Source organism: Podarcis cretensis (genome assembly GCF_951804945.1).
Source record: "Podarcis cretensis genome assembly, chromosome: 11".
NCBI lineage: Eukaryota > Metazoa > Chordata > Lepidosauria > Squamata > Lacertidae > Podarcis > Podarcis cretensis.
Window position 1 is genome coordinate 12,247,976 of NC_137180.1, and position 25,953 is coordinate 12,273,928.

Consider the following 25,953-nt stretch of genomic DNA (forward strand, 5'->3'; position numbering starts at 1 on the left):
AGCGAGAAAGCGAAGCCCCTGCTCCCCTGCTCAATCCACGGGCAAGTGAGCCGGCGCATGCGCACTCCGCCTTCCCGGAGGGAGGGAGGGAGGGAGAGGAGCGCGCTCTCGCGCCGGGCCAGACAGACGGCCGAGGCCCCGGCTCTCCTGTCGCAGTTCGGCGGCGGCAGTGCGCCTGCGCGGCCGCCGCAGCAGGCCGGCGGGAGGCGGGGCCGCGCGTTTCGGAGCGGCTCACTATTTGGCAGGAAGGCGCGGAGGCCTCTCTCCTGGCAGCGGCGGCCGCGCAAGGCTGAGGGGGAGGCTCCCAATGTGGCAAGGGAGAGGAGGAGGAGGAGGAGGGCTGAGCAGCGGCGGCGGCGGGGGCCGAGCGAGACAAGGGGAGCCGCCGCAGCAGCAACCGCCGCCGCCGCCGCCGCCGCCGAGGAGCTGAGCGGCCTGGCCGGGCGAGCGGGGGGTTGGCGGAGCCTCTGCAGCACTGGCACCCCCGCCGACGCCGCACCCCCGCCGGGCACCGCGCGCCCGCCCGGGTGCAGGCGGAGGCGGCGGAGAGGGCGGGCAAGGAGGCTCGGGCAGCGGCAGCAGCAGGTGAGGTAACGGCGCTGAGGGGAGCGGGAGGGGGGGGAGGGGAAAGGGAGCGGGAAAAGGAGCCGCCGCCGCGCCGCCCTTGGCCCGGCCGGGCAGTACCGGCCACCGCCGGTGGGAGTCGCTGTGGGGGAGCCGCTCCCTTGGCCTGGCCCCTCCCGCCCCGCGTCCCTCGGGGCTGGCGTTATTTATTATTCATCCGAGGAGGGCGCGCGATCCTCCTCCTCCTCCTCCTCCCCCCCCCCGCTAGCTCGCGCCAGGCTTCCCCCCCCCTTCTTCTTCTTCTCTTTTCTCCCTCCTTTCCCCCCCCCGGAAGCTGTTGCTAGGAAGAAACGGGGGAGGGGGCGCCAGCCCGGCCCGGCGGGGGACCCTTTTCCCCTCCTGTGGGGTGGAAGGAGCGAGAGGGAGACGCTCGTGGTCTTTTAACCCCCCCCCAAAAAAAAATATCTTCCTTATATACACATTGCTCTGTTTTGTGGGGGGGGGGGGGGAGAGCCTGGGGCCTTTTTGTCATCCTGCAAAAATAAAATAAAATCCCATTATCGGGAACAGAGAGCCGCGAGGGAGTGAGGGGCGGGGGTAGGTGAGGGGGAAGTGTGTGTGTGTGTTTGTGTTGGTGAATAGGGGGGGGGGGTGTGATGGATCTGTTGTTGCTAGTGGTGCCCATGAGCATGTGGCAAGCCTTGTGTGTCTCTCTCACACACAGGCTCTCTTGCACACTCACACAGACACACACACTCAGTTACACAATCTCAGACAGACACACTCACACAGGCACACACAATCTCACGCACTCACAAACACTTTCAATCACACACTCAGATTCTCTTACACACACACACACATCCTCCAGAAACTTCCCACTAGGTAACGAAAATGGCCAAGGAAGGAGGCAAACAAAGCTGCCACAGTGCCTGCCACAGCAGCTCTGTGTGTGTGTCTGTGTGTGTGTGTGTGTGTCTTGTCAGGCTTTGCTGGGTTCCTTTGTCTGCTGTTGCTGCCTGTCTCTCCTCCCTTCTCTCCTTTCTTTCTGCTTTTCTCCCCTTCTCCTTCTCCTCGCCCTCTCTCCCTCCTCCCCCTCCTTTTTTTTTCTTTTTCCTCTTGCCTTTCCCTCTCCCTCCCTCCCCTCCTCCCTCCCTCCCCTCTTCCTTCACAGACTCCAAGAGCTGCTGCAGCTGCAGGTTTGTAAATACTGGACTCACATTCACACACACACACAAGCAAAACATGGCTGACGCTCTGCTCCCCCCCCCCTGTAGGGCTCATTTTCTCTCTGCTTCTTGGTCTTTCATCCACTTGTGCTTTGCCTCCCCCTCTTTTATTTCCCCTTCCCCCCAACCCACCCAAAAAGGAAGGAAACTGCAGTGTGTGTGTGAGAGGGAGGGAGAGAGAGACTTTGATGGGATATAAAGGGAAGGGTCTTTGCTCTGGAGCTTTCTTTTCTTTTCTTTTTTGTACAGTATGGTAGAGGAAAAGTCCAAAAGATTCTTGCAAGCTTAGGGAGGCCTCGGGGAGGGGGAGGGGGTGAGTGGTGCGACCTCTGCTGAGAGGCTTGACTGGAATGTGCGTATCTGTCTTCTAGGCATGGGGGGAAGGGAGGCTGATGCACCAAAAAAATGCTGGTGGTGATTAAGGTTATTAAATAGGTGTTACGTTAGCAGGATGCTCAGGGCCATTCCTTTTATTTTGGGATATGCCTCATTACCTGGCATCATACAGTATGTTAGCTCTGAAGACAGGGTGGCAATTCCCCACCCCCCCAGTCTGATTCATCCTTTTTTTAGTGCTTCTGCCGTTCCAGAATCTGAAGTAATTGTTGAGCTGCGAGAGTTAAAACATGCATATGTTGATGGTAGTTCAGTTTTATACAATAACTTTTCTTCATAACGACAAGATAAGTGCATACAAGGAAGGGCTGCACCTCATTTTTTAGGGTTTCAGTGACTACACAGATCTAAGATTCCTCACTATCCAGTGTTGCTCATTGAAAGCATCCAAGACTTTAAAAAACAATAACCCCAAAGATCTTGGCCAGCTACCAGCACCTCCTTCTGGCTTTGACAAAACTTCATAAAACAGTTTTGAACTGCACACACACACACACACACACACATCTTTAGTTGACAAGGCCCTTTGCAGTTTCTTCTCATGTAAAATGACCTTGGGTATAATTGCATGCTTTTCTTTAAAGGAGGATCATGCACAAGAGTTTTCTTCGGTTCTGTGCTGCCTGTGGGTGACTGGTTGCTACAAGAGAGATCCCCCCCCAATTGTACATTTTTACTTCTGAGGATGTTACTAATGTTTAGAATGTTGGCTTTGTGTTACTATTCCTTTGTCCACACAATAATTTTGTGGCCTTTGCATAATTTATCACCAGCAAAGTTAGTAGTATCTTTCAAAAATACATAATGTAACCACTTGGAACTTAAATGCTTGGTGGTGATTGGTAAAATTGATTTTGAAATTGCAGAGCAGATGGGTAGAATAATGGAATATTTGTCAAGCTTTGGAAATTGGAACTCTTGGATTAGCTGCCACATTACAAAATTATATAAATGCATAGTTGGGAGCCTTTGTTTGAAATATTTATGTTAAGTGGTACGGATATAGATTGTATAACTGAAAATAATTCTAAGTGGCTTACAAGAAAGAATACAGTAATAAAAGCACAAAGCTAACATATTGCATGTTATGTATACATTATCAAATATGTTCAGTATTCCTGAATGAAGAATTGCACCTGTACTGAAATGAAGCTTTGATTAGTCTCTGCCCACGAATGGGACCAAGGAAAATCGGTTGCTGACCAGGTTTTACAATTGCGAACCTTTTGTTCAGTTTTTGTTGGGCTTTGCATGCAGTATTCTTGTTACAGTTGACTTGTTGATCAGCAAATGATGCCCTTCATCCTGTTTTCAGAGCAGTTAATAGGGCAGTCTCCATGGCGGCACACCACTACAGAGTGAAAGTATATAAATATTTAGCCATACTGTATTTGTATTGACTTGTTTTACTAAACTTTGCTTGGTCTAGATGCAGAGGAAGCAAAAGTCAAATGATGTACATGGGAAGACTGTAGAACCTAACTCTTTAGGACATTAGAGAAAAGACTGACCTCAAAGCTTAAAACATAGGATAAACAAAGACATTTAAATGAACATTCTGATGTAGGAACCTTATCAACCCCTACAGACAAAGAATAATGGAAATTCAAAGGGTTCTGGAGTGGGTTGTGAGGTTATGAGCTCAAACACATGTGAGGGAGCTAAGTTAAGGCCTTTAGGATCATCCTCTTATAGAGACTACTTTCTGCATTGTGGCAGTTTGAGGAATCTGTGTCTTCTAACTTGATTATATGTTGATACTGATTAATTGTAAGTTGGCTTTCCAGGGGAGGGAGTAGAAGTATGAACAGAAAATAAACAGAGCAAGTTTCGGCAGGCAGGTACTGGTTCTCTGGCCAGGGTTGTTCAGTTCCATAGGGAAGGGCTTAAGCAGAAAGCTGAACTGTGCTTAATGGCTATTGCTTTGCTGTTTGTAAGGGGTAGGAGTAACAGAGAGGTGGGGCTTCAGGATAGTTATGTATATGCAGTTGGTATGCTGTAGGTGATTAGACATATAGATGAGGCTTTTTGCAAATTGAAATTCCCTTTGCCAGTCCAAGTCAAACTTTATGTTGAACCAGTGAGACCTTTGGTTGACCTGGTGCTGTTTATTCCATCTGAAACAATTTGAATCTGTACAGTGGTACCTCGGGTTAAGAACTTAATTCGTTCTGGAGGTCTGTTCTTAACCTGAAACTGTTCTTAACCTGAGGTACCACTTTAGCTAATGGGGCATCCTGCTTCCGCCGTGCCGCCAACCACACAATTTCTGTTCTCATCCTGAAGCAAAGTTCTTAACCCGAGGTACTGTTTCTGGGTTAGCGGAGTCTGTAACCTGAAGCGTATGTAACCCAAGGTACCACTGTACTTTGGAACAACGCAAGCAACTTCCAAGACTTCCCGTTGGAACTCCTGCAGTGGACATATGTCTCCTTTATGCTACACTCTTTCTTCACTACTGTACCTGCGTGTAACCTGAAATAATCTTGCTGCGCACCCACCCAACCTATTATGCACTGTGCCACAGTACTGAGGCACAGATGTGCAGGGTTCTCAATTTGCTGTAGCCTCAGCATGCTTCAGTTAAGTCATACCTCAGGCAAGCAGTCATTCATTTGGAGCAGGATTCCTCAACTTTTTGCCCTGCAAGTATTTTGGGCTACAACTCCCATCAGCGCCAGCACGGCTGGTGGTTAGGGATACTCTTCTACTTTGGCAATCACTCGTAGCCAAGTAAGATTGTCTTCCATAAACATGGTTTTAACAAAAGAAAAAAATTCCTTCCAGTAGCACCTTAAAGACCAACTAAGTTAGTTCTTGGTATGAGCTTTCGTGTGCATGCACACTTCTTCAGATACACGAAAGCTCATACCAAGAACTAACTTAGTTGGTCTTTAAGGTGCTACTGGAAGGAATTTTTTTATTTTGTTTTGACTATGGCAGACCAACACGGCTACCTATCTGTAAATGGTTTTAACAGTGAGTCCATAAGTGACTGTGGAGGCCAATTCTGGATCCACACATCCTTCCACAGTGGGGACATTGGTTTCTGGGCGAGAGTTGATCACGATCAGGGATACTAAGGAGTTGCAGTCCAACAACATCTGAAGTGTGCCATGTTGCGGAAAGCTGATTTAGAGGGATTGGAAATGTTGATAGTTGATAATTCCAGTGACTTTGCTGTTTAGACCTGAATAAGGAAGGCAAAGGTGGTTGGGTCATGTTAACTTGACAGCTTCCATAGCTGCTAGAACTTTAAATAATGGAAAGGTTTTGTATGTTATATTTGCCAGGTTTGCACCTCTAGCTGTATTCTAAATCAGAACTAAAAAGTTGCATCTAGTTGGCATATTTCAATCAGACACAAGCTCAAGACCATTCTCAAGTTAATCCTTGTCACTTGGTAGGTTTATTTCACAAAACTTAGCCAAGTAATTTCCCAGGATATTTCTGGTTATCAGTAAATAGGAGGAGCAGAACAGTGGCTGGATAGCCCTTCTGCAGAGCAATTCCCCAGACCCAAGGTGGCCATCGTGGCACTTGTTAGGTACAGTGGCACGCTTGGGATCTAAATTTGGTGCTCACAAGGTGCACCCCCTTGCAATGATGACAAAGAGGTGGGGCTCCTTTTTCTCCCAGAGAACAAATAAGAGAGTAGGAGGGAGAAAGGAGATCTGGGTGATTGAGGGATGAAAATGTAGTTGCTGGGGTGCAGGGAGGAGGATGTGAGGGCGATCTGGCTGCGACATCTGTCACCCCATTGGTCAGCAGGTAAGGAGATGGGGTGCTACAGGAGAGAATGAAGTACCAGATACAGAGAAGACTTGCATGTGTGTTTGCACATGCACACTAGATCCTGCGAAATGAATGCTATTCAAAATGCATGATTTTTTTCCACAGCTTCCCTCTCCCCCAAATCAACATCAATTTGCAGATCATTTCTGTCTCCATTGACTGAATAATAAAAATCATGGTTTCAGTGTGCTTTAGCACTGCCCAGATGCATAATCATGGATCTAAGGCAGGGATCCTTACGTATCCTCTCAAGGGATCATCTCAAAACTGCTATCAAACCATAACAGGTTAGCTCTGTGTACACTAATGTGTTATGTTATTTGTTTTTTGTCCTATGAGGAGGATTGCTGCCTTGGATCAATGTTTTTGTTGTGCTGGCGAATTCCAGATTTACATATTTTTTACTGTGCAGTTTCATACTTTCATTTGATAGTGGGTTTTTTTTAAAAAAACCTTTCATACGCAAAAGAATCTGTTTTAAGTCTGTTGGAACTGACTTTTACCCAGGTTCTATGGAAAGTGTGTGCACATGCTTTCTGTCTAGTGAGATTCTAGCCTGGAGAGAGGAACAACCCAAGTTAGTAGTACCTATGGCACTCACTGAAAATTTTGAATGGACCAACAAAGGTTGGCTATTTACCTAATGGGGGAGCCTGTAAGGCTATCTCAGTCTGACCAGTTGATAAAAAATAATAATCTGTTCTTTGAAATTTTCCTATGACATCCTTTTCCTTGTTCTCCCAAATATATCTTCCATCTTCTCTATTTTTATCAACCCATTATCTACATTTTTCTTGCCTTGGTTGTTAAGCGTTATACGGTGGTGCCTTGGGTTACAGATGCTTCAGGTTACAGACTCCGTTAACCCAGAAATAATACCTCGGATTAAGAACTGCTTCAGGATGAGAACAGAAATTGTGCGGCGGTGCAGCAGCAGTGGGAGGCCCCATTAGCTAAAGTGGTACCTCAGGTTAAGAACAGTTTCAGGTTAAGAACGGACCTCCAGGATGAATTAAGTTCTTAACCCGAGGTACCACTGTACTCTACCTTCATTTGTGACTTGTCAACTTCTGTAAATTATCACTTGCTGGAAACCCCCCCCCCCACTTAGTTGTAATTTTTATTGATGTTCTTCAAAATATCAGTAAAGTTTGTTAAAACTCTAACCTGATTCAAGAGGACTAATTTTTGGTACTCTGTGGGCCAATAATGTAGTGAGGAAATGAGCAAATTGAATGTTTGGGATGTCTATTTAATCCGAGTGACGAGGCCAAAGACACTTAAATCAACAGCAGAGGTGTAAACGATATTTTTATGATAGAAAACAATTAGAATGAATGTCAGATAGCTTTTGTGCTTTGGAACAAACAGAAAACTCATTTCACTGTTCAATGTATTATTTGAGATTGGTGAGGCATCAGACTGCCTTAATCTTGTGAAGTGGAAGGGTCCAGATAAATCTTTGTATTCGGACCAGTCTTCAGTCATATGGGCAAGGGTGGCAGATGAGTCAAGGAGACAAACATACAAGAGAATAACTCATACTGCATTTTTAATAATACACTATCCTGGTGTTGGAAAGCTAGAAAACAGGGGGATATGCTCTAATTTGGAAGGGAAGAAAGAGACTCTATAAATGCATTCCTTTGTCTCATTATAGCATGTTTGCAAGTAGCTACCCATCTCCTGTTTCATTCTTACAATTAGTTTCTTCCACTTTTCATTCTGACCATATATGCCTACACAGATGTCATCCAGAGAATTTTCCTGAGGAATTGTGTGGATTAGAAGTGCCTTGGGTCAAATATGTGCTGCTACTCTTCCTTCGAACCCTGTCCATTTTTGGCTTAGGGCTCTTTTACAGGGTTCTTGAGTAGAGAGTATGCAGGGGGAAAGCAGAAATATGAATTAAGCCTCACCTGGTTTTTTTGGCTGCTCATTATAATCCATGAAAGGGCCCTTATATTCTGATATGCTTTTAGGTTCATAATTACAATATTTCGTGCCTTATGCAGAAATCGCTTTAGTACAATACTAGGACATATTTATTTGCCTTATAATTGTTAAATAATAATACTTGTTCATGTTAGACTTACCAACACATGATCAGAGTTGCAAGGTGAGTAGGTTACTCGAGCCTATAGCTTATGTTCTAAGGACGCGGGAGGCACTGTGGTCTAAACCACCGAGCCTCTTGGGCTTGCTGATCGTCAGGTCAGCAGTTCGAATCCGCGTGACAGGGTGAGCTCCCATTGCTTTGTTGAGCTCCTGCCAACCTACAAGTTTGAAAGCATACCAGCATGAGTAGATAAATAGGTACTGCTGTGGTGGGAAGGTAAACGGCGTTTCCATGCGCTCTGGTTTCTGTCACGGTGTACTGTGCGCCAGAGGCAGTTTAGTCATGCTGGCCACATGACCCGAAAAGCTGTCTGCGGACAAATGCCAGCTCCCTTGGCCTGAAAGCAGGGATGAGTGCCACACCCCACAGTTGAATTCAACTGGACTTAACCGCCCAGGGGTCCTTTATCTTTCTAAGTACATTCCCTAGCCTGAGAAATTAGTAATAGGGTTATTATACAGTGGTGCCCCGCAAGACGAATGCCTCGCAAGACGAAAAACCCGCTAGACGAAAGGGTTTTCCGTTTTGGAGGTGCTTCGCAAGACGAATTTCCCTATGGGCTTGCTTCGCAAGACGAAAATGTCTTGCGAGTTTTTCCGACTCCCCCCCCCTTTTTCTAAGCCGCTAATCCGCTAATGGGCTTGCTTCGCAAGATGAAAAAACTGCTAGACGAAGAGACTCGCGGAACGGATTCTTTTCGTCTTGCGAGGCACCACTGTAGCATGCTTATAGCCCATTTTGCCATGTTTAATAACACTAAAGACAGCTTACAGTATATTCTTTTTGAATTTCAACATTTATTTTTTAAAAATGGCAAGACAGCAGATAAAAATAATTTAAAAAATCATTCTTCAGGTAACCGGCACTATAGCTTTAGCTTGACAAGCAAAAGTTTGCAAGCAAAAGTCTTGGCTAGCAAAGGTTTGTGCAACTCAAACTGCTTTAGGTAGGCCATTGCATAGCCTAGGAACTACCACAAAGTGGCTTTCCCTTGTCCCCACTAGACACTTCAACTACTGATGGAATGCAGAGAAAAGCCCCTCTGCCAGATTTTATGAATAAGAAGACTCAGGGCTTTAAAGGCAAAAAACAGGTTGTTGTTGCTTTAATTGTCCCCATAAACAGGCCAGAAGCCAGTGTAGCTGTTGTAATAGCATACTCCCAAGAAATTATTCCAGTCAATACTCAAGTTGCTGCATTCTAGACCAGCTGAAGTTCCTGGACATTTTAGACACAGCTCTATGGAGACGGCATCGCAGTAATTCCCTCTAGGTGGTAATTAAGGCATGTTATCTTGGCCAGATATGATCTCTCTAGGAATGGATGGAGCTGGCACACCGGCTGAAACTGTGCAAAAGCATTCTTGGCAACAGCTGCTCCCCAAGAACCCAGGAGGAAAACTGGATCTGGAAATGTGAGCCTGAGTTTTCACAGGGAGTTCTGCCTGTCTGAATGGCTGATTTCCAATACCATCAATTAACCCTAGTTCAATTTCTCTGCCATCTGCATAAGTTCTCATAAAAATGGTATTGGGTTATTATTTTTATTTTAAACATTGTGATCTTTTCTGTGAACCGCCCCAAGACCTCTGGGTATAGGGCGGTATATAAATTGAATAAATAACAACAACTACTACTAGGACTACTCATTCATTTATCCAGGGACTTTCATGTGCACTCCTGAATTTAGAAAACAAACCCGAAACAATTTTGTATGGTACCGAGTCCTCGCTCTTACTTGAATGCATAAAGCAGTGTTTCTCAAACTTGAGTCCCCAACAACTCCCAACAACCACTGGTCCTGCTAGCTAAGGATGATGGGAGTTTTAGTCCAACAATAGCTGGGACCCAAGTTTGAGAAACACTGAAACAGAGCCTGTTGTATAGTGGTCATTTCAACCAACCCCACTTAGTAACCTTCTAGTTGTATGTACATCAGTGTTGGACAGTGTTTCATATTGACTTTGTCATTTCTTCCCAAGCTCTTCAGAATGTTTCTATTTCATATTAACGGCTTACATTGGAAATTGTGCTGAACTACAGTAAATTGGCAAGCTCAACACTCCTTTGGTCACAGGGAATCCACTAAACCAGTATGAGGGTTGAGGCAACTGGATAATCCCAGTCAATTTTTTTACAGAATTGTAGCGCCACTCTGTATTGCAAACTTTTAATTCTTACAGTACTGACTAACTTGAAACTTTAGCACTTTCTTCATTTCTATGAAGGTACAATGCAGAGAGCTTTGGGTCATTTTCTCTAGAGTAGCTGACTTTGCCATGTGGGTTTTTTAATCAGTCTGTACAAAAATAGTATTGGGACTCTCTTCAGAAATAGCTAGTTACTTTACCTATAGTTATAAAGAAACCTGTGTGTCTCCTGGATGTTGTGAGTGCAAGACTTCAGATTTTTTTTTATCCAAACTTGATGATTTGGATACAGGTAAAGATGTTTACTGACAAGAACATTTGCCATGCCTGATCATGCATAATAAGGTGAGCCAAGTTGGCTACTTCTGATAGGTCAGTGAAGTAGCCATCACTTAGTGGTAGATTGTGCAAAAACAAATCATTTGGCTTGATGAGCAGGACTTTACATTTCCAGGATGGAATTCGTAAGTGGGGCATTTCTCAGATGGAGAGGGATTATTTTATTTATTTCATAAATAATGAAATTATAGCATGTTTTGAAAACAATTGCCAATCTAAAATGATTTAGGCAAATAAGCATTTTCAAGTCCCCCTGTGTGTGTGCTACTAGAATAGGCAGATCATAGAGTCAGACGGAATTGCATTGGAAATCCTATGGGAGGAATTGCACTAACGTGAAAGTTCAGCTTGCCTGATGGAATGTTCTCCCTTCTCTTCCTTGTGTACTGTTCTGGGGGTTCTCCTGACCGCCCCCCACCCCACCGTGGGAACCAGTTGCGGGAGCACACGTGGTGGTAACACTGTGGCACTGGTAAAAGTCTTTCCATAGGTGTATACTAGTGGGATTAATTCATTGAATCTGGTCTTAAGTGTACGGAACGATGATTTCCCCCCATTGTATCTTGCATGTATGAATGGTAGACAAATATATCACATAACTTGTCATGAAGTAGTGATCCTGTGAGCAAGTATCACTGGGTGGGGCCCCTCAGGCAGGTGGTAACAATTAGTCCCCAAAGTGGGAGCATTTGATGGGGCTGGCTGGTTGCCAGCATTCCCCAGCCCCTATAAATATTCGAGTTAACCTTCCAGGGGAGAGAGAGAACCTGCCGTATTTTAGACTTGCTGTTCGATGTTCTGTAGGTGGTGCCAGAAAATAACCCAGTAAAGCCTGGTAACCAGTTCGGTGCCTGCATGTGACTGATTAGCAGCTTGGAGGGAGGATTCAGGAAAGCGGCCCCCTCCTTGACATTTCTAGTCCAAACAGCTCAGGATATTAAAGTCTACAACTTCTGTAATTTGAGATGGAAAATGGTTATTCTGATTCTTGCATGGCTATCCAAGCTTGTGAATACACCCTACAGTTCTGTCTGGTAGTGTTGCCTCAATATTTTTTAAAAATAGATCTAGATAGTCCTATCATCAGCTCTACCCTTTATTAGATGTATCCAGGTTTTCCTCTCTATTCTTCCTAGAAGCAGCAAACTTGCTTTAGATTATGAGATCTTCAACAGCCATGGTAGAGTGTGATATCATAATTTGAGTCTATAAATAACTTCCTAGGCTGTACACAGGCTGCTTACATTCCATTGCCCTAAAGGAGATTTAAGTAGCCTGTGTTCAGAATTGGAAAATAATTAGTAACTACATGCTAGACGGAAATGCACCCTACTAAGATCTGGCACCTGGGTCACTTCTGGCACCCTTAGTGAGCAGCATGAGCCATTTTACTCTCACAAAAATGTGTTCCTGCCTTGTTTGTGAAACAAAAGATAAAATCTCATCTTCTCTGTTTGCTGAAGGTGCTAAATGTCCCTGCAGGCTAGACTTTGGTGTGTATAACAAAATTTGTATGCTGTTCACTTGTCTTTATCTCCCAGACATCATAGGATCAGCACCAGTGATAGATACCGGTAGTTGCTGAGTGAACAAGTATATGTTGTTGCTGTGCCAGCACATAGGAAATTGGAAGTAGTAATAGTAATATTTAGGATTACCACTTCAAGATGATGATGATTATAAAACAAAATTTCCAAATGCAGTAAATAAATTGAACAGAAATATTTCATACTAACAGTCATAAAAGAGCATCATCAGATATAGTCCATGGTGGGATGCAAGGTTCATATTTATACAGAGTAAACATTTGCCAGATACAATCATATTTTAGTAGGAATGTGCCAATCATGATATGGTTTGGTTATATAAATAACAAACCACCCCCATATTATAAGTCTGAGGGGTCTGCAACCGCCCCGCCCCCGGCGGCACATATCATTTGGGTCAGTTTTTCAGAAATGGGAGTAAACGTGTCTCTTTAAAACCATAAGACCAAAGAGTAACAAGATGACGCCTTCTATGCTTGACAGATAGCTAAACAAGCAGTGACCAGCAGATAAAAATTTTGTTGGTGTTATTGCTGATATTATTTGTCAACATCAAAAATGGATAAAAAACATAACTTAGCATGCAAAGTGACCTGTTTGCCAATAATAATACTAATTTCTGTTGCAGCCCGCTTTCATAATTTATGTTATATCCCCACTACATATGCTAGTATGTTCCTCATATCTTATAACCCTGCCAGCATTAGGGGGAGACCAGATCTTACAGTATGAGCTAGTCGGACTGGGGTTAAAAACCAGTGGTGGACCACCTTCAAAATATCCTCCTGAATGTTAGCTGACATGGACCTAAAGTGGGTGAGTAGACCAGATCTTAAGCCATTGAGAATCTTTCAGTTCGCCTGTAGGGTCCATCTCCCACATTGATTTCCAAGTACCATGCAGAGAGAACTGGGATTGTAACAGTAACAGGTACTGTATATCAATGAGAGACCCTGCTTTTTGGACCACTTGCTACATCCAGATGTTCATAACATCGTTTTGTGGCTGGACAATGCACCACTGGATCTTTCAAGATGATGTTAATCTTGTGGATGTGAAGCCAGTCTAAGCCTGAATCTTTCAAACTTTCCAAGGGTTGTAATTCTGTAAGTGGCATATTTTTTAAATAACAGACTTGCAATTGGTGAATTCCCACTTTATAAAAAATAATAGATATAACAGATTTATATTGGGCCTGAACTTGTGCTATACAGGGAAATGGGATTAAGGTTCAGGGTGTGGAGGCTAATTTCTCAAACCACCTGTTCCACACCTCAATAGTACAGTGTGTTGAAAGGATTGGAAAGAGACTTCCTTGTCAACCTCATCTGGGGCAAAAGCAGAGGTTACAGTTAAGAGCAGGCGTCCTCAAACTCGGCTCTCCATATGTTTTGGGACTACAACTCCCATCATCCCTAGCTAACAGGACCAGTGGTCAGGGGTGATGGGAATTGTAGTCCCAAAACATCTGGAGGACCGAGTTTGGAGATGCCTGGTTAAGAGGGAGGAAAGAGGAGTCTCATGCCCCCCGCATAACCCAGGATGTTACTAAATCTAAAATCATAGGAATGATCTGCTGGAGGGCATTTTGCTTTGGCACCCACGACCCAGGTTCCAGGAGCCTTTGGGCAAATAGTGTCTAAAATGTGTATTTTAAGAAGCAGAAGTGGATAGAGATAGGCCTTTGTCCTCTCATATTACGCTAGAACTTAGGGTTATCCAGTGAAGCTGAAACATGGAAGATTCAGTACAGGAAAAAAGGAAGTGCTGCTTCACATAGTGCATAGTTAAACTACAGAATTCACTCACGACTTTAAAAAGAAGTTAGATTGATTCCTGGGGTATAAAGCAATCAAATCTTGATGGTTATATACTCCTTGCAGGATCAGAGGCATGTGTCTTTGAATATCAGTTGCTGAGGAACAACAGCTGGAGAGGGCTAATCCCTTCATGTCTTGCTTGTAGGCTTCCCATAGGCATCTGGTCCCGGGGTGGTGGAACGGAATGCAGGACTAGATGAACTTTTGGTCTGATCCAGCAGAGCTCTTTTTATGTTCTTATTATCCATGGCAACTGTCAATCCATGAAGTTTTTCCATCCTAGGAGAGGTTCTATTTCTACCTCCCCCTGACATTTGGATGTAGATTAAAAGAGTCCAGATCTTAACTGTTCTTCCTTCCATGACGCTTAAGGTATGATTCAGAAGGTCTGGGGTGGAGTGTAGACTTGCCTAGGTGGACTTCCAGCTACAGCTTGGAGTTGGTTATATGTATTTGTAATGGTATGGAAAAAAGCTGGTTTGCATGAAGCTCTTGCACAGGCTATCGGCATTCTCATACACATGTCTTTGTGTTGGTGTCAGCTGAAGACATTTTGGCACCTGGGGCGAACCACACAATGGCGCTCTCCGCCCCCCCCCCAACACCTACACCAGGGAAGAAGGAGTGAGTGAAGATCCACATCAGGAACAAGATGGGGGGGGGTCAAATCATCCCCATCAGATGGCTGAAGTGGGAATCAAAGCCATCTCACCTTGCCCCATGGGCAGGCCAGCCCTGTATGGAATGGTTATGGCTGGAAAGTCATACAAGTAGATACAGCTGCAGTCACCAAAAAGAGCTTCACAGATTTGCTCATTGTGAAATGTATTTGGCCTACTTTCACTGTGGCCCAAGAAACGGCTGTGCCACTGTGGTTAACTGGCAGATGTGCATGAGAAACCATGAAGCAAAAGCTGCTTTTTTTTGTAATTGTGAAGAAAATGTTTCCTTCAATTAACTTGAAAGGTGGCCTTTGGATATGGGCTACTTCTTAGCAGTTGGATATGATGTCATTGGGTTATGGTGCCTGTGTTATCTAGGCTTATTGTGCTTTAAGATCAGGGAGGCGGCGTGCTAATTGGGAAGTAAGTAGCTTCAGCTGTGGGGAAGTGCAGAGCCAAAGTACCAGAAAGTTCTTACTTCAAAACCTTCTAATTGGTTCTGGGGAGTAACCCTACTTACTATCTCTTTTACGATAAAGCTAAGCTTACTCCTGTTCTGTTTGGTCTCCTTTTATTATGTTGTCTCTCCGCATCACCTGTGAGATCTTACCTTTCCTGATACGGATTATAACTGGTAGATGTCAATGCCCTGCAATTTGTATAGGGTTGGGATAAATTAGCATTGTTATTTTATTTGGGTTTATAATTTCTAACCACTTTATGAATTTGATTTTCTAACGGTAGTTTTTATGTTGGGTCCCATTTTGTGCTGCTATCTTTAGTTTTGCTATTTATCTCGTTTAAAAATATTATTTATTATTTAGTAGGTGTCACTCTACTTGGTACTAAATCCAGTTCCTAACTTGCTTGCTCACTTGCCACTAAGTAAGTTTGCAACACTGAGACTCGGGGAGCAGAAAGCCTTATTTTTGGCTCTTGTTTCTCTGGAATCTTACTGGTGTCTAGTAATGTCTGAGAGCCTCCTGACACAGGCTGGACAGAAGGAGTGGTAGCAGTGTAAGTTGCAGGGTTGATGTTGCAGGACCAAGTGGCTGAATCACCAAGATTCGGATTCTGGGTTTGGGGAACTGGACTTGACAGTAATCAATTGCATAACTTGAGAAGAGTATTTCTTCATAAAAGGAAAGTATATGGGGTTTTCTTTTGGTGAGGGGGAGGTGATTTGAAATTAATGATCCACAAGATTTTGGAGAGGGTTTTTTATTTTAAAAAATAACTGTTTGTGGTGCTGAATGGGGACCACTAGAAAGGGCCGCAGTGAATTCAAAGTTGCTTGTGCAGATCAGTATCAAGAAGGTCTGACTGCATTGGTGCTTGAACATAGAACAGCTGCATGAAAAATACAGGTAAATTGTGGCTTAAAAGAGGTACTAGGGGCTCTTGTGCAGCTCAGCGGTATCTCTTGAACAAGTTAAGAAAGCAAATAGAATGGAGCACACATGTGAAAATGGTGAACTTTTAGGTAACAATCTGCTTCCTCCCAGCCACAACAAAGGTGTAAAGAGCCTTGGAGAGGAATGGTTGGCTCAGAGAACTCTTGTCAAAGGTGGTAAGGAAAGCTCACCATGCAGGAAGGTGAAGTGGCTGGAAGGACTAAAATGGTTGTTAGGATATCTGTAGAGTCTGCCACAAGAGGGTGTTACAGTGCTTATTTCCTAAAGGTACCAGTTGCATCAAGCATACTTGCGCTGTGTAAAACCTATGATTTATACTAATCCTTTTGAGGAAACTTTAAATCGGTTCCAACTACCAAAATCATGCGCCATCCATTAGCTGATTTCTGTGTTCATAGAATTTTAACACTTGCTACTACTAACTTGAGAGTTCAGCAACATTCGCCAAAAGTGGTATTCAGGTACTAGTCAGAACTTCGTATGTTAATATACTTAATACAAATCAATACATCAAAGATGTTAAAAATGAAACAATTGGAACAAACATAATAAGATTAAGTGCATAAAATCAATGGAAAGTTTCTGAGCATTTTTTAAAAATAGAAAGTATTTAGGAACTGCTTAAAGACCAGAAGAGGCAATGGGGCTTGTCAGAGTTGTCAGAATGGAATTCAAGTATGAGACACCACTGAAAAGACCCCCCTATCTTTGGTACCTGTCAATGGACTAGACATTTACAGTAGGGACTGTAGATAGTGATCTGTCCATGACAGTGGAGTCATAAAGCCCTCAAACCCTATTTACAAGTACCTTCTTTCCCCCACTCCTACCCTTGGCCTTCGTGATCAGAACAGAAAATTTGCCGATTGCATGTATTGCCACATGTTTTGTACTAGATATCAGTGGCAACAGGCCCATGGTTTCCATGGAGGCCATGAATTCCTGAGCAGTCCCAGGCAGAAAGGCTTCAGATGGAAGTATTTGAAGATGATCAACGTTGAAGATCTCGGGACCACCCTAAGACCATCTCAGCCTGATCATGCAGAGAGACTGTTAGGCAGTGGTGTGAATGGTGCATTAACAGAATCCTAATTAGGTCTCGAGAGCCCAGTACCAGATACAGTTTTGAAACTGAGAGACTTCTGTGTTTTTTTAAAAAAATAATCTTTATTGAACATACAATACAGACTTACACAACAATACAACATATTAAAAACTACATAGACATAGACACAAACTACATAGACATACTTTACAAAGAAAGAAAAAGAAAAAGGAGAAGATAAAAGTTAAAAGATAAATTATGAAAACAAAATAATTGTTCTCATTGTACTGTATCTCATTTTGTTATTTTATGCACAGCATCTTATTATTATAATTATTTATTTTCCCGGTTCTTTTCAATAAATTCTATTATTTGTGACCTAAATGTTACAGGAGTCAATCAAGGTCTGCCAGGAGGTTTTTGCTATCACAATAATTTTTCAAATACTCTTTAAATATAATCCATTCTTTATTCACCTGTGAAACTGAGAGACTTCTGAGTGGGATATTTGGACAGAAGAAATGTATCCTTGTGGACAACAATAGCCACTCCTCACTCATAGATCACTCAGTTGATTTAAGAATTACTCTGTTTTTAAGTGTATTTAACTGAGAGGGGATTTTGTGCCTTGGAGGCACCCAGCCAAATGAGGGAAATGAAAATATTCTGTTGCTGACTTGGATACCAAGAAAGAGGAGAGGTACCTCCTTTTTCTCGAGGTAAGTATGTAAGAGATGGTAATGTAACTCTTCAGCCCAAACAGAAGTGAGGAAATGAGGCAACAATATGACAGTAATGCTAGAATTGGGACATGGGAGGTTGTCATGGTAAGGAGAGAAAATGCACGCTAGGAAGAAGTTCTTCACTGGCTAAACTGGGTGCATAGAGTTTCTGGACATTGTTGTTTACATTGCTCATTAGCAGTCCTTAATATCTTGCTATCTTTTTCTCTTGCAGAGTATTATAATTGAAGGAGCATCTGTTACACTTGTGGGAAAATATACTTCATATTTGGATTATTATAGTTACTGTTTCAAGACGGAGGAGGACTTCACAACACCACCCAGAACTGGATTTTCACCCTAGTTCAGCAGCTTTGCTGCTCACTTAAATACAGATGAATGAAGACCCCATTTGGAAAGGCACCAGGTCAGCGGTCCAGAGCTGATCCAGGTAAGTAATGTCTCTACACATCCCACGGGTGGATAAGAAATCTTGGTGACTGCAGATCCCATTTTTTTTTAATCCCACTCCTTTGGCGTATCAGACACACCTCTTTTGGAAGTCCATGTGCATAGAAGCCAACCTGCACAGGATTGGCACATTCATATATTTGGTCTACAGACACCAGGCCATTATGTGCTTGTGCCATCCAGCTTGTGGATGTTGGGCATTCTGATTGGGTTGGGGGTCAGTTGATGGAATTGCAATTGCAAGTCCACTTAACCACGAGGCATAGGTAATATTATTTCTTTAATACTAGCATACACCTGTTTTCAATGTGTCTGCTACTCTCCAAACTGAACTACTCTGGTATGACAAGTCTGATGTTTATTATACAGAGACTCAAATGTGGTTTTCATAGATGAGAGCATGACGGGGCTTGCCCACAGTGGTCTAGGTAAAAATAAATAAAAAATATACTTGGTTGTATTCAGTGCTGCCTGTGCATGAGCAGCGTGGACTTTGCTCATGCAACAGGACTCCAGTTTCCTCTTCTCCCCTCTGTGTGCCCTCAGAATTTCTCCAGAAGGTTGAAGGAGCCTCTGGAGCAGGTTTTTGGGACATGTGCAGTGTCACAGGGGGGAAGTTGAGGAAAGCAAAGTCTGTTACTGCTTTCACAACATTAGATTCTGCCCAGTATTCTAAACTCTGTAAAAGCTGCATATTTGCATTAGTAGTGGACAAGGTGTATAAAAAGCAATGATTAAAAAATATATATTTTTTAAAAACGGATTTTTTAAATTTAAATTGGATTTTTAAAATAAAATGTTTTTGGTGGAAAAATCTTACTAGTAAGATTTTGTATTTAAGTTACACTATAAAGCCTCAGCGCTTAGGGCTTGCCGATCGAAAGGTCGGCGGTTCGAATCCCCGCGGCGGGGTGCGCTCCCGCTGCTCGGTCCCAGCGCCTGCCAACCTAGCAGTTCGAAAGCACCCCCGGGTGCAAGTAGATAAATAGGGACCGCTTACTAGCGGGAAGGTAAACGGCGTTTCCGTGTGCTGCGCTGGCTTGCCAGATGCAGCTTTGTCACGCTGGCCACGTGACCCGGAAGTGAGATGGGCGCACAACCCCAGAGTCTGTCAAGACTGGCCTGTATGGGCAGGGGTACCTTTACCTTTACCTTTATAGCACAAAGGCTATTCATCAGGAAATAAGGATTTTAAGTTTTTCAGGTGTGCTAAAGCTCAGTCTGGTGTTTTGTTTTATTTTTTAAAAAATGTTTAACCACATCAGTTAACAAACATGGATACATATGCAATAATGTTATTGTTTTAGTTAAATAAATTGTTATTAAGGAAATGATTATTTTTCTCCTTCCAATAAAGTACAGCAGAAAAGTTGTCCAACTATAAACAGTTAACTTATTAAACCTCACCATAATTTCATAATTATCTGTCTATGTATTTCTAATAGTATAACCAAATCAGCAATTTTTGATATAACTGTAAAAACTACTCTGAAAATTTATTATTCCAAAAATGAAACCGTCCTCTGGTTGTCAATATTAAGATGATACCAGCAAGAATGAGTCTTTCTGTAAAAATTGATTTAAATCAAGTTTTACTGACTAGTGATTTAAATCGATTTGATTTAAATCAAATCCACCCTGGTGGTGGAACTTACCAGACTAGCTACTTCATCTATCAAAAAAACTGGTCCAGCATTAATTTAGGCTAACTAGAGTGCTTTGGCAGTTCATCTGCTGTTTTGGTTGTAGCTGACATAAAACATTCCTAATAACTGAATCAGAGTACTGCTTTATGCAGAATTAAAGTAGTAATTCTAAAATTTACTATATTTGTTAAGTTAAGGCAAATATACAGTATTGCTTCGCCTTTACATACCAAATTTAAGTTGGGGAAGTTGCACACATGGTAAGCATATATACCAAAGGAGCTTTTAGTGATGTGCTGGCATTTAAAGTGGGTGCTTTGGGGTGGGTGGGTTGTGAACTGGGAGGAGTGAATGTATGCTTGTGTATTCTAATTTTCCAGAAACTACCGTATTTTTCGCTCTATAAGATGCACCCGGCCATAAGACACACCTAGTTTTTAGAGGAGGAAAACAAGAAAAAAAACCCTCCATCTCTGCGCAGCACCTCTCCCGCGAAGCGGGAGGAGAAATTGAAGGGGCTCCGTTTCTCTTCCTGCCTCGCTGAAGGGGTGCTACACAGCTCTCCCTCTCTGCGCAGCGGCACTCGCTCCATAAGACGCACACACATTTCCCCTTACTTTTTAGGAGGAAAAAAGTGTGTCTTATGGAGCGATAAATACGGTACTTAATATGAAAATGCTTCTGCTAAAGCTTCTATCAAAGTAGAACTGAAATAGGCCTAGGTATATGTGAGGATGAACATTGCATTAACTTGGTTCCCTCGGTTTATATTGGGGTATGTCCCAATTATTTGGACCCTTTCAAAACATAGTGAAGAGAAGCCCCTGTGTGCACCATGTGTTGCCAAACAAATTTAATTGCAACAGTGGAAATTCCTCCTACATGAATAAGATTTCCTCATCTGTATGTAATTTAACATCTTGCTATCTTGTGCATTAATTCAGCTGCTAGTCTTCAGTTCTAATAAGTCAACAGGAAAAACAGCTTGCTGATTCTCAAGGTTGGAAATCTGAGTTGATATCCACTCCTACTCCACAACCTAGGGTGAGCGCTGTAGTCTGAAACTTTGCCATCTGTAAAGCATAGATAAGTGTCTTGTGTTGAAAAGAATACTGTGAGAATTTAATGTCAAGGCATCTGTTTGCACAGATCATGAGCATCATCAGCACTTTTCTAGAAGTTCTGGGTCCGTCACAACACTAGCCTCGATGCTGTTGTATGCTTCGTTAATACTGAAAAACTATTACAAGTCAGAGATAATACCTAAGATTTCTGCTCCATCTGGAGCGCTGAACTAATTAACTTGTTCAGATGAAGATTTGTGATCACCCTCTTTGTAATAGGATCTTCAGTTTTTAACGAAAATAATCTTCCTCTGGGTTTTACCACAAATAAGTTTTGATGCCGCTATATCCCTGCAGGGTATTATTTCTACTCTCAAGTAAGAATAACTTTTGGGTAAAGGTCTTAGCACAGTGTACCCAGAGTGCAGGTCTGTTACCCTCCCACTCTCACAAAGCCTTCAAGTTTATTTATTTTCTGGGTTCATCTTAATATTATCATTCATCATTTATTTATTAATGCCTTCAGGTGCTCATGATTGGCTTTATCTGCAGTTTTTAGTTTACTGAAGATTAGAGAATGACTTTTTTTTAAAAAAATCATTCTTACTATCCTCGGGAGCTGTGTGCAGAAAGTTGGGAAGTTGATATAATAAATAATAAAGACTACCTGCATATCAAAACATATGCATATCATCTCTCAGAACTGCAATAGTTCAGCATATGAGGATTTCCCTCGCTCAAAAAAACAAAACAGACAAGGATCAACAAGTAGCAGTTACAGTCATACCCTGAGAGCCAGTGTGGTGTAGTGGTTAAGAGCGGTAGACTCGTAATCTGCTGAACTGGGTTCGCATCTCCGCTCCTCCACATGCAGCTGCTGGGTGACCTTGGGCCAGTCACACTTCTCTGAAGTCTCTCAGCCCCACTCACCTCACAGAGTGTTTGTTGTGGGGGAGGAAGGGAAAGGAGAATGTTAGCTGCTTTGAGACTCCTTAGGGTAGTGATAAAGCGGGATATCAAATCCAAACTCCTCTTCCTCCTCCTCCTCATGTTACGTCCGCTTCAGGTTGCGTGTTTTCGTCTTGCATCCCGCGGCAACCCGGAAGTACTAGAATGGGTTACTTCTGGGTTTCAGTGCTCACATATGTGCAGACGCGCTATAACACGCTTTGCACATGTGCAGAAGCGCGAAATTGCGCTGCGCACCTGCACAGACGCATCACTTCGAGTTGCGGGCTTTTCACGTTACAGAGGGGCCTCTGGAACAGATCCCATCCGTAACACAAGGTACCACTGTATAGAAAAGAAGCCAAAATTAGAAAATTTTACACTGACAGGCTGTGTGCCAGTTCCCCCCAAAACCCTAAGATACTAGGCAGAAAGTTAGTATTCCCTTATTGATTTCACATTGTTGACCTCGGGGCAACTCAGGACATCTGTGTGTGTTGCCTTTGATAGCCAGGCTTTGGGCAACATGCTTACCAAAACTGGGAAATGGTGGAAAAGCTACTGCGCAAGAAAGGCACCTTGTCAAGAGTCTCCTAGTGTATTAGTTCTGAGTATGCTTGAAGTTCCAAAGCATATTGATGGTCTCAATAAATTGTACAGAAGCAAGACCTGATGCACACTTTCTTTGCACGCTAATAATTGGGTGACATATGATCTATATCTGAGGGTTTTCGGTTCTTATCTCAGTGGCCAGATGAATTTGAAACTGTGATAAACAAGGTTTGGCATTTTTCTCGATATCGTGCAATGTATGAAAGAAATGGTGCATTCTAACTGTTCTTAATTTTGATTTTTATGTTGTTGTAACCTATCCTGGGACCTGCTGATGGGTAATAAATCTGATAAGAATGGTCTGTACCACACTCAGCATCTCTCTTCTGCTTCTGTACCCCAGGCCAGCCTAACTCAGTAATTGAACACCTAAGGCAGGGGTTGTCAAATTGGTCCCTGCCACCCACTAATGGGTGTTTCAGGATTCTAGGTGAGCACTAGGGGGTTCTATGGCACAAGCTGAATCCTTCCATCAAGCACTGGTGGACGGTAAGGAAATTTAACCATCAAGGAAGATGCATTAGTGGGTGGTAGGTATAAAAAAGTTGACTACCCCGACCTAAGGTGACTGAGCTTGGTTTTGGTGACATTAAGCATTTAACTATGACGACATAAAGTGGGCAGAGAAGCAATTTTGGCTGGAGGGCTGCACACCGGCCCATCAGCTGACTTCCCATGCTGTCACGTGAATCCAATCCCAGCTGAAGCCCTGCTGCTTAAATTTGGCACCAAATGCAAGCTGCGCTTAGATCTACTCAGCAAGTCTCAAGTGGATAAAAAGCCCTGGCAGAAACGCAGCACAGCTTGCATTTGATGCCAAATATAAGTAGTGCTTGCAAAGGATGCGTTGTGGTTTGCAAGCACAGTGTGCATTCAGGGCTATTTAAATTTGGCACCAAATGCTAGTCACACTGCTTTCTGCCAGGGTCATATCCACTCAGGAGCTTTTGAGTGGATACAAGTGCAGCTTGCTTGCCTTTCTGCCAAATTTGCACAGCACCGAATGCGAGCTGTGCTCACAAAGTAACCATTCAGTAGCACACAATAAGGCTCCTGATTCTTCCTTTGCAGCTGTGGCTTTACCTGTCCCATACCTGATGTCACCACATCAGATGAGCAACAGGTTGTTGTCATTAGTTATTAGACTTGTTTATTGACAAACCCCACCCCTCTTCATCCTAAAGTCCCAGATTGGGATGCAAAATTAAAATGCAGCGTTAAAAATAGTTTAGAACAATTTGCAATCCTAAAAATAAGGTGGGCATTATCAGGGGGAAATGGGCTTCTGGGCCAGATTTAAGAGGCACGGCAGGTCTGATTTGTCCTGGAGGCTTCCCATCTGTGGCATGAACAGGGTGGGTGCAATTCATTTCTGTTAGCGTTTTTAATAGATTTGGTCCATGTGCTGTGTTAAAGTGAATGTCAATACAGTAAACAAATGCTGCATGTAATAACAATTAAGCCTGTGACGTTAAAACCTGTTCCTGGTGACTTAGTCACTGTTGACATCTTCCTTGTAGGGCATGCAGGTGTGTCTGCCAGCGTGATGAAGAAGAGAGCTTCCCACAAGTAAGTGACTTGGTAATTCTTAAAATCCCACACCTGGCAGCTTTCTGTGAGGACTGTATTTTTGTGTCCACTTTTGTTACATCATTTTGTTACATCAGCTGTGTGGATTTTCTGTTCAAGAAGTTATAGTGAAGGTCAATGGGGTTCCGGCACTCAGTAACCATTTCTGTACAAAGTCAGAGGTCTTGAAAGTAACAAATGGAATTTCAGAAACCAAGGACACCTGTAGAACTTTCCTTGGGCTCCAGAACAAAAAATTATCTGATACCAACTGATAACAGTGCATCGGCTTGAGCTTGCAGAGTCCTCACTCAAATGAAATGTTGCCATTCAAATCTAGACTCTGTAAACTGCAGTTTGTTTCACTTGTGAAAATACACACCAGTGAGAGCGGGTGGTCCTGGACCAGATCCAGGTGCTGCTGCAGGAAACCCATTTTCTAGATTCATTTCAGTCTGGGTTTTGGCCCAGAAACTGCTTTGGTCACCCTGCATGATGAGACAGAGGGCCCTGTTAATTCTGATTTACAGCTTTTGTTGTCTATGCTTCTAGGTTAGTTTACTGCGAAGTATTATATGTGGGCCTGTCTCTGACGATTGTTCGGAAACCTCAGCTGGTGCAGAATTCGTCAATCAGGATGCTTACCAGGGCAAGACAGTTTAAGCCAGTGGTTCTCAGCCTTGGGTCCCCAGATGGGTCCCTAGCTCACAGCACCAGTGGTCAGGGATGATGGGAGTTGTAGGCCAAAAACATCTGGGGACCCAAGGTTGAGAAAGGCTGGTTTAAGCGTATAACACCAATCCTGACCCAGCTGCACTGCTTGCAGATTAGTTTCTGGGCCCAATTCAAAGTGCTGGTTTTGAGCTCTAAAGTCGTAAGCGGCTCAGGACCGCAGTACTTCAAAGACCATCTCTCCTCATATGGACTGATGTTGACCCTACGATTACTAGCTGAGGCCCTTCTTCATGTGCCCTTCCATGAGAGATGTGCTGGGCAGCAACATGATGATGGGCCTTCGGTGGCTCCCCGTTTGACTGATGCTTTCCACAGGGAGGTTCACCTGATGCCTTCAATGCAGATCTTTAGGCGCCAGGTGAAAAACATTACTCTTCCCCATAGCCTTTTAAACCGGGGTTGGTGGTGGTACTGTTTTTGTTTGTTACTATGTTAATGTATTTTTGTGTTTTTGTATTGTAAACTTCCCTATGATCCTTGAATGAAGGGTGGCGTGTTAATTAAATAAATAAACAATTAGTTCACGTTTGAAATACAATATAAAATCCCATGAAGTGCAGTAGAAATATTTTGGAATTTAGTAGAACTAAAAAGAAGCAGCATGATTGAAATTTTCCATTGTCCCGTATAAACTTGACCTTAGGACTTGTCTGATTAGTTAGGGCTTCGTCGGTTATCAAGCATTTCGCAATAAAACTTGCCTTTAGTAGCTCTTTATGTGTTCCTCCGTGGCTTGGATCCCAAGTCCCATATGCTCGTAGAAAGGATCTCCATTCAGGCACACTAGGGTGGCTAATTCCTTCACAACCCCTGGTTGCTGCCACACAAGCATAGCGGCTGCTCCAGATGGTTCACCAGTGTAAGGGAGAAATCTTTTGGGAGATGCTGCCAAAAACTGGGGATGGAGAAGTTCACTTGCATGAGGCAAAGCAGCTCTATGCCACCTTGGGTCACACCACCTCGTCACCAGGTGGGTAAAAGAAGGGTTATGCTACAGCAGAGCTTTCCAAACTTTTCATGTTGGTAACACACTCTTTAGACATGGATCATTTCACGACATCAGTTCAGTTTTATTGGCAAACCGGAGGTTAAATTAACCCCTTTCT

The 25,953-nt window shown here is 43.3% G+C and overlaps 1 protein-coding gene across 2 annotated transcripts in view; it reads left to right on the plus strand.

Moving 5' to 3' along the window:
* Positions 1-215: 215 nt before the first annotated feature.
* Positions 216-25,953, plus strand: part of SPIN1 (spindlin 1) — a 33,168-nt gene continuing 7,430 nt past the window's right edge. The window contains exons 1-4 of one of the 2 annotated variants that reach the window (XM_079995825.1): positions 216-585; positions 18,038-18,253; positions 20,864-20,963; positions 24,064-24,112. In XM_079995825.1, coding sequence (XP_079851951.1) covers positions 24,090-24,112 — 23 coding nt within the window. In that variant the 5' untranslated portion in view covers positions 216-585; positions 18,038-18,253; positions 20,864-20,963; positions 24,064-24,089. The remainder of the gene's footprint in view (positions 586-18,037; positions 18,254-20,863; positions 20,964-24,063; positions 24,113-25,953) is intronic. The other variant, XM_079995824.1, reaches the window with a different exon arrangement.